Source organism: Lithobates pipiens, unplaced genomic scaffold, assembly GCF_037356315.1.
Source record: "Lithobates pipiens isolate NorthernLeopardFrog02 unplaced genomic scaffold, aLitPip1_a1.2 Scaffold_22, whole genome shotgun sequence".
Lineage (NCBI taxonomy): Eukaryota > Metazoa > Chordata > Amphibia > Anura > Ranidae > Lithobates > Lithobates pipiens.
This window is the reverse complement of record NW_027507784.1, coordinates 195,391,917-195,401,511: the sequence shown is the minus strand read 5'-3', so window position 1 is coordinate 195,401,511 and position 9,595 is coordinate 195,391,917. Positions and strand designations below refer to the sequence as shown.

Here is a 9,595-nt window from a genome sequence, read left to right as displayed (position 1 = left end):
AGATATTTACCATATATACGCTTGCACTGACGTCATTGGCGCATGCGCACTGCAGAAACGGTTCAACTGTGCCGTTTCTAAAGGGCCTGTGCACATTAGCAGGAGTGACGGCATCGTGGCTCTGACCAATCACAGGGCTGGAGATAACTCTGGTAATAACTCTGGGAGACATGACGACGGTCACAGTGGTGTACGGAGATCGCTGCAACAGCTTCAATCTAAAGGTAAGTTTTTTATAATGAACTAGTATGTGATGCATACTAGCTCATTATGCCTTTGCCTTGCAGGTTTTTATTTATTTTTATATGTGTATGTATATTTACAACCACTTTAAATGATTCATATTACAAACTTTAATAGTACACAAAGGTAACCTGAGAAAATACAAAATGCAGTTTTTTAATGGTGATTTAAATGATGATTTGAAAAAAGTTGTCCAAACCTGCCTGGCCCTGTGGGAAAAAGTAATCCCCCCCAAAACCTAAAAACTGGTTGTGCCACCCTTGTTGGCAAATGCAATGAAGCGTTTGCCATAACTGGCAATGAGTCTTACACATTGCTGTAGAGGAATTTTGGCCCGCTCTTCTTTAGAGAACTGTTTTAATTCAGCCACGTTGGCTTTTCTAGCACGAATGGCCTGCTTAAAGCAGTGTTCCACCCAAACAAAAAAAATTAAAGCCAGTAGCTACACATACTGCAGCTGCTGGCTTTTTACAATAGTACACTTACCTGTCCTGGAGTCCAGCGATGTCGGCACTGCAGCTGATGTTTCCATTAGCTGTCGGGAGCTGCCGCTGCTATTGCTGTTAAGGGTACCTGGCAGTTCACAGCGGGAACCCTACTGCGCATGCGGGAGGCCTCACTCCTCTCTCCTACTGACCCTGTGACAGGGAGAGGAGAAGGGAGGAGGAGGGAGCCCCGCGGTGATGTCACATGCCGTGGCCCAGACTCCCGAAAGTGGGAACAGGATACCTGTCAAAGACAGGTATTCTGTCCCCCCTCCCCCCACAAAAGGTGCCAATTGTGGCACCGGAGGGGGAGAGAAGACAAATGAGCGGAAGTTCCGCTTCTGGGAGGAACTCCACTTTAAGTTTAGGCTTTTACTAGGCCACTGAAAAAAACCTTAAATTTGTTCTGTTTTTTGGAGCCATTTAGAGATGGCGTGTTTCAGATCATTGTCCTGCTTCATAACCCAGCTTGAGGTCACAAATGGATGGATGGACATTCTCCTTCAGGAGTTTTCGATAGAGTGCAGAATTCATGGTTCCATCAATTATGGCAAGTCGTCCCGATCTTGAGGCTGCTAAGCAGCCTCAGACTATCACACTACCACCCTATGTTTGACTGTTGGCATGATGTTCTTTTTATTAAATGCTGTGTTTGTTTTACACCAGATGTAACGGGATGCACACCTTCCAACAAGTTCAACTTTTAAATCACCAGAGAATATTTGCCCAAAAGTGGGGATAATCAAGATGTTTTTTGTGAAATGTGAGATGAGTCTTTGTGTCCTTTTTGTTCAGCAGTGGCCTTTGCCTTGAAGCTCTCCCATGAATGCCATTTTCTGCCCAGTTTTCTTTCTTATAGTTGAATCATGAACACTGACCTTAACTGAGGCAAGTGAGGCCCGCAGTTCTTTAGATGTTGTTCTGGGTTCTTTCATGACCTCCTGGATGAGCCATCATTGTGCTCTTGGGGTCATTTTGGTAGGCAAGGCACTCTTGGGAAGGTTCTCCACTGCTCCAAGTTTTCTCCATTTGTTGATAATAGCTCTCACCATGGTTCCCTGGAGTCCGAAAAGCCTTAGAAATTACTTTGTAACCCTTTCCAGACTGTTCTAATTTATTCTTGAATTTCTTTAGATCATGGAATGATGTGTTACTTTTTGCAATCTTTTAGAGTACTTCACTTTGTCAGATAGCTTCTATTCATGGGATTTCTTGATTCAACAGGTCTGGCAGTAATCAAGCCTTGGTGTGGCAAGTGAAATTTAATGCAGCTTTCCAAAAAATGTAGTTACCGTAATTCATTATTTAGCAAGGTATTGGGCAAGGGATGGGGCAATTACTTTTCACAGCACTATCTATCTATGTATCTATCTATCTATATATATATATCTACATATATATATATATATATATATATATATATATATATATATATATATATATTTATATATAGATATACACACACACACACTGAGCAAAATTATAAACGCAACCGTTTTTTGTTTGCCCCTAGTTATCACGAGCTGAACACATAGATCTTCGACTTTTTCTATGTACACAAAAGGCCTATTTCTCTTGAATATTGTTCACAAATCTGTCTAAATCTGTTTTAGAGAGCACTTCTCCTTTCCATCCACCTCACAGGTGTGGTATATCCAGATGCTGATTAGACAGCGTGATTATTGCACAGGTGTGCCTTAGGCTGGCCACAATAAAAGGCCACTCTATAATGTGCAATTTTACTGTATTGTGGGGGGGGGGGGGGGGGGGGTCATTATGATTTAAAAAGAGTAAGCACACTTGATTGACAATAAATGGCTTCAGCCAAAAACTAACCATGAGTGAAAGAAAAGTTTTTGTGTTATCATTCATATTCTCTGAAAAATGGACATCATCAATTCTGCCAGGGTATGTAAACTTTTGAGTACAACCGTATATACATTTGTATAGCCTTTCTATTAAAAATAACTAATATATGGAAAGTATGTACCCAAAATATAGGTGATTCCAAAATTTTCCATTTTATATCTATACACTTGAATAACATCTGAAACATTTAGTTAAAAAATGTGCTTTAAAACTACTAAGCAATCAAGCATGATGATGATATCATCATTATCCTATTTATCTATAGGTCAACACTATGGTGATCTGAGAGTATTATTCCTATGTATAATACCTGTAACACATGAAATCTGTTGCCATGTTTCATGAAAGACATCTGTAAAAATGCGGTGCTCTGTATCACGAATTGTATCTGTTGCCCAGCTGTTTGTCTTATCTGCTTTTGACTTATGGAGGTTGAGAGCAAGTTCTGTGCGATCAGCATGTAGACATAGAAAATAAGCTATGAACAAGGCATTATATAAAACAGCATAGTCAGTTATAAGATTCACTTATCAGTTAAACTGAGATACTATGACAAAGCACAAATTAAATGTAGGTGTAACTTACAAAGCTGACTATAAATATAATGGGGAGAAAGTTGTGTTTGCCATCCACCATCTACTTCTTGAAGCAGGAGTTACTCTCATCTGACTCAATCCACCACCATGGTTCACTGGACTGCTGAAGAGAAGGCCGCCATCAACTCTGTGTGGCAGAAGGTCGATGTTGAACAGGATGGACATGAAGCACTTACAAGGTATAACAACTTTCCTTGGTGTTGTTACTTTTTCAGAATCTCTCTACTATGCTACCAGTACTGTATCTTCTAACCTGAATCATTTAACAGTCTTCTTTTTTTGTTTACAAACTTTTTTATTATGTACAAAAGATGGTACAAAATCGACAAGGCATAGGTAGAATGAAAATCACGGAGAGTCAGAAATACAGTTGGACCATATAACATACAAATGTAGTATAAATAACTTTCATTACATAAAAAAAGTGAGGAATGGGATTATAATCTTTGTTATAGCGGCTTGTGGCCTATTTTGAACACCAAGCTATGTAGGGGCGTGTTGTTCTGAGTTAAAGAACTCATTTCTATGCTCAAACCAGGGATCCCATTTTTTTGTGTATATATGGGTTGTGTTCTGAACGGAATGAAATATTTTTTCCATTAAATGAATACTAATAATCCTCGTTTTGAGATGTACTGTACTAGTGGGACGGTTGGTGTTTTCCAGTGAAATGCAATTAGCCAATGGATTGCTACACATATAGTGTGGATTAATCTCATATTGTGTGTAGAGAGACCTATGATGGGAGAGAAGAGGAGGCAGTTGTGTAAGGTTAAAATTATATTTTTATTTGAGATTTTGGAGGCAAACTTCTCTAATTGTTTCCAGATATGAGTGATCTTATCACAGTTCCAAAAGATGTATGAGAAAGATCCTGTGGAATGGCACTCTCTAAAGCATGATGGGGAGGAAGTAGGGAAGATGGTGTGGAGTTTAATTGGGTATAGTACCATCTTGTAAATGACTTCAATGCAGTCTCTTTAACCGCAATGGATTTAGTGCATTTGTGCAAATTGTTTATACAGATACCCCAATTAACCGAGGAGTACGTGAAATTTGTCTCCTGCTCCCATTTAATCATATATGGAAGCTTGTTTGTGTCTGTGTTGTTGAGTAGATTTAAGTATACTTCAGAGATAAAGCCTCGTTTTCTGGGTGACTTAAGACAAAGGTTTTCAAAAAAGGATGGGGGCTGTATATTAGTGGTTTGATAGTATGTAATGAAAAATTGTTTAATCTGGAGAAATTTGTTGTATTCGTTTTCCGGGACTTAGTGTTTTGATTTAAGGGAGGAGAAAGAAATGAAATTTGAGCCTTTTATGAAATTAAAAAGGAAAGTTAGCTTATTGTTAATCCACCATGTAAGATCAGCAGGGTCCTGTATGTATCGGCGGAATTTTGGGTCGCCTATGAAGGATGCGTGAGGAGGGGTTTTGGAGGTAAGATGAAATTTTTGCCTATACAACTTCCATAATTGGTATGACTGAGAGACAATTTGATTTAGAGAGTCTATATCATGGTTAGGAATTTTGTTTCCCCAAAGTAAACTTGAGATGGAAAATGGCAAGATGGAATTCTTTTCAAATTCAACCCATGGAAATTTTGAATTGGGGATATGCCACTGTGCAATTTGAGTCAATCTAGCTGAAAGGTAATATAACCAAAAATCTGGAAGGCCCAGTCCTCCCTGTCTTTGGGATCTATATAGAATTATTCTTGATAGGCGTGGGTGGGAGTCTGACCAAATGAATTTATTAATATCAGATTGGAATTCCGTAATCAGTGCTTTGTTAAGTCTGATGGGGAGAGCCCTAAATAGATATAGGATCTTAGGGAGTAACGTCATTTTTATTGCTGTTATCCTGCCTAAGAAAGATATCTTATAGGATTTCCAAATTTTTAATGTTGCTCTCAATTTATGCATCAATGGTATGTAATTTTTAGCTGCCAGATCTTTGAATTTAACAGTCTTCTAATGCTTTATTATTTCCATGGTTTCAAATTAATAAAATAATAAAACAATAAATTTGATACTTGATTGAATCAGATTTGGGCTTGCCTAATAAGGTACTATGTAAAGGGAAATTCAATAAGTTTCCTTATTTGTTGTATATTTTTCACCTTTTATTGTTTATACATATATTTTATTTAGGAGAAATCATGGACTTTAAAGGCACCAATGTATTAAAAATTATTTTTATTAATAACAAATATACAAGAATGACTAAAACCATATAAGGTACAAACTTATATAGGCGGTAATCCACACATCCAACTCTAACCGCTGGGACCGGGTCAATAGGTTTAATGACCACTGGGAGTTCCCTGAACAGAGTGGGAGCAGATTACCATTTTTAGAGGTACAAGCTCAACATGTTTCCTGATATGACGCTTCTTCGGGAGCTTATCAATATTTTTCATAGAAAGTAAGTGTATATATATAAAAAGGCAATGAGGTTTAATTTTGCTATGTGTGTAATTCAGGCACACAAGGGGAGTGAAAAGGCTAGAATGCCATCTAAAAAGACATAGTAAGTGCATGCTATGTAATCATTGCATAGAAATAATAAAGGTCACACAGGCTATTATATTGTTCATAGACAGCACTAGTCAGTGGTCAGTTGAATTCCTACAGGTGTCCTGAGTATGATTAACCACTTGCCGACCAGCGCACGACGATGTACGTCATCAGAATGGCACGGGCAGGCAAATGGGCGTACATGTACATCCCTTTAAATTTGCCGCCCTGCCGGCGGCGCGCTCCCGCGCTGGTCGGGACCCCCGTGAGTCTGGTCGCGGGACCCGCGGACTCGATCGCTGCGGGCATCCCCGCGATCGTCTCACGGAGCGGCCAAATGGAGAAGTGCCGTTGTAAACAACATTTCTCCATTCTGCCTAGCAACTAGTGACGCTGATCTCTGCTCCATGTGATTGGAGCAGAGATCAGTGTTCACTAAATGAAAGCCCAACCCCCCCACAGTTAGTAACACACCCCTAGGAACACTTAACCCCTACACTGCCACCCACTGGTTAACCCCTTCACTGCCAGTGTCATTTACACAGGAATCACTGCATTTATATAGCAGTGATTACTGTATAAATGACAATGGTCCCAAAAACGTGTCAAGAATGTCCGATGGGTCCCCCACAATGTCGCAGTCACAATAAAAATCGCTGATCGCCACCATTACTAGTAAAAAAAATAATAAAAAATTATTAATAAAAATGCTATAAAACTATCGCTATTTTGTAAATGCTATAACTTTTGCGCAAACCAATCAATAATCGCTTATTGCGTTTTTTTTTACCAAAAATATGTAGAAGAATACGTATCGGCCTAAACTGAGGGAAAAAAATGTTTTTTTATATATTTTTGGGGGATATTTATTATAACAAAAAGTAAAAAATAATGCGTTTTTTTCAAAATTGTCGCTCTATTTTTGTTTATAGCGCAAAAAATAAAAACCGCAGGGGTGATCAAATACCACCAAAAGAAAGCTCTATTTGTGGGAAAAAAAGGACGTCAATTTTGTTTTGGAGCCACGTCGCACGACCACGCAATTGTCAGTTAAAGCGACGCAGTGCCGAATCGCAAAAAGTGGTCTGGTCTTTGACCAGCAAATTGGTCCGGTCTAAAAGTGGTTAAGTGCAAGTCTCTCAGAGCAAACAAGCAATCCCAATTATGTTGCTGACACAGCCAAAAAGTAAGGTCTGCCGGTGGACAAAAATCTAACTGAGGACATAATCTTCCACTACTCCCTGGCTTGTTACGTTAATCTGTGCAATTATTTTAATTAAAACAATACTATCAAAGTATTTTAACAAAATTATAATTGCCATTTACTTATCTTTACTGATATTTCTTTCTCTTACTTCTTTTCATTTCCTAAGATGGGACTTCCTGCATTATAGATACTGTAATAAATGTTAGTTTTGAAAGTAACATATATCTTTAAACAGTGTGATAACATAATATTTTTTTATTATTCATATCCTTGCACACATACAAGCAAGTAATAATTGCTACAAGTTCACAGGTACATACCACTCAGTCATACAGGTACTGCATCATATCCATGAAGTTGTATTATTCATTGATGATGTCTATATGTTGGAAGGTTCCTGGTGGAAAATATGAATCAAACATTTTTTCTTGTATTTTTCATAGGCTGTTTTTAGTCTACCCCTGGACCCAGAGGTATTTCGGCACCTTTGGAAATCTCTCCAGCCCAGCTGCAATTGCTGGTAATGCTAAGGTGCATGCACATGGCAAGAAGATTCTGGGAGCTATCGACAATGCCATCCATCATCTAGACAACGTGAAGGGCACTCTGCACGACCTCAGTGAGAAACATGCTAACCAACTTCATGTGGATCCTGAGAACTTTAGGGTATTAATCTTAATATTTTATTTAAAACTGGGCTTGATTGCTTTCTATTGACAAAACAGAAATGTACTTTATGACCTTGTCACCTTTGTAAGTGTATTCAAATCCAAAAACTTTTTTAATTTTGAAGAGTAAGAAATAGTTAAAAGCAAGCATTTTCTTTTTTTTTTGCTGTTTTACTCATGGGGGGAGATTTCCATGTGCTGCTTGGAGACTAAACAGGAAACATGATGAAATCTCTAAGCCCTTGTACAAACGGTCGGAGATTCCGACAACCAAATCCGTCTGAGTAATTCCGATAGATTAATTCCGGAAGAGGTCCGGAATTGATGTTGCATACACACGGTCAGACTAAGTTGTACATAACATGATGACGTTATTTCGTTAGGATGGGACTACGTTCAGGCTAGTAGCCAATAGCTTTGGTCTAGGAATTTGATTGTGAGCATGCGTGGCACTTTGTCCATCGGAGTAGGCTACACATGATCGGAGTATGTCCGATCGGAGCATTTTGTCGGACAATTTTACCGGCAAGTTGGAAAAGTTGGTCTGTCGGATATTCCGACGGAAACAGTCGGATGCAGACCACACACAGTCGGAATATCCGACAAGACAGTCCGATAGGAAACATTCCGTCGGAATCTCTGACCGTGTGTACAAGGGCTAAAAGGTTTAGAAAACATAACCTCTTATACAATTTTGAATTGACTATGTGTCCCCATTAGAAGATGACCTTTCCCCTCAAAAAATATAACCCTTCCGTACTCCTTCCAAAACTAAGAAGAAAAAAAAGTATGGCTTTGAACTATGATCTTAATAACCAAAGTAATGGTCGATAGTAATCCAGAGCAACTCATTTTTTATTTATTTTTTGTAACTCAAGGAATAAATAACAACTGCTGATCTGTAGTTGTAGTACATTTTAACACATTTTCAAACTTTTTTGTGCTTTGCTTTGCTGTTATATATCACTATTTTTCTAATTAAATATTTTGATAACGTAACGATTTAAATACTAATACCAAAATGTTGCTTTTTTTTATGCAGCGTCTTGGAGGAGTGTTGGTTATTGTCCTGGCTGCCAAACTGGGATCTGCCTTTAGCCCTCAAGTCCAGCATGCATGGGAGAAGTTCATTGCCGTCCTGGTTGATGCTCTTAGCCACAGCTATCAGTAAACTACAACATGAACAGAAAGCAGCATAGTTTTCACTGAGGCTGTGTATTAATGTGTGTTCCATTTGTAGAGCATGTAAATAAATAAAAAAACTGAAAAAACCTCCCTCCTGTAATGTCATATTTATTTGTTAATGCTAAATTAACAAGGTGGCCTGTAAATGAAAATAGTTTGTTTGGTGTATTTCCTAGTTTGGCTGACTGATTTCAGAGGACAAAGATAAAGAGTCTGGAATGGATTTTTCATGAATGCTATTCTTAGCCTGGCACTTAACAGTCTCTGCCAAGGGAGGACTGAATTTATTGTTCCTAGGGGGCAAACACAATCAACTAGTCCTTTCGTGGCAGGGATGCATTTCTGTGGGCTAAAAACAGTGTATCATGGGAAGTGTGCCACATTGATTGGTGTGTATGGTAAAAGGTACATTTTGCAAAAGGGCACAGCTTATTAAAACACACTTTATGGGAGATGAATGTTAAAAAATAGAAATGGACATTTTCTAGTCTAAGAAACGAGATTGTCAAACAAATGGCATGTCGGGGCAGAACATTGCCTTAGAGAACATGTATCAAACTAAAAAATGCTATTTTGTATGTACTACGGCAGAATGGCACGGCTGGGCGAAGCAACGTTATGTTACATTGCTTAGCCCTGTGGCCACTAGGGTCATGATCACAGCCGGGCTCCCGCAATCGATCGGGGCATGCAGGGAACCGGGATCTGTGTGTGTAAACATGCAGTTTCCGGTTCCCTGGGGGGAGAAGTGACAGATTGTCTAAAACAGCGATCTGTCATCTCTCCTACACAGTCCCCTCCCCCTTCAGTTAGAATCACCTCCC

General features: G+C 38.9%; 1 protein-coding gene across 1 annotated transcript; it reads left to right on the top strand.

Annotated features, from left to right (window-relative positions):
- Positions 1-3,202: 3,202 nt before the first annotated feature.
- Positions 3,203-8,861, top strand: LOC143924467 (hemoglobin subunit beta-3-like). The gene is made up of 3 exons (XM_077448790.1): positions 3,203-3,372; positions 7,362-7,584; positions 8,629-8,861. The coding sequence occupies exons 1-3, from the start codon at positions 3,281-3,283 to the stop codon at positions 8,755-8,757; spliced, it is 444 nt and encodes a 147-aa protein (XP_077304916.1). The 5' UTR covers positions 3,203-3,280; the 3' UTR covers positions 8,758-8,861.
- The last annotated feature ends 734 nt before the right edge of the window (positions 8,862-9,595 follow it).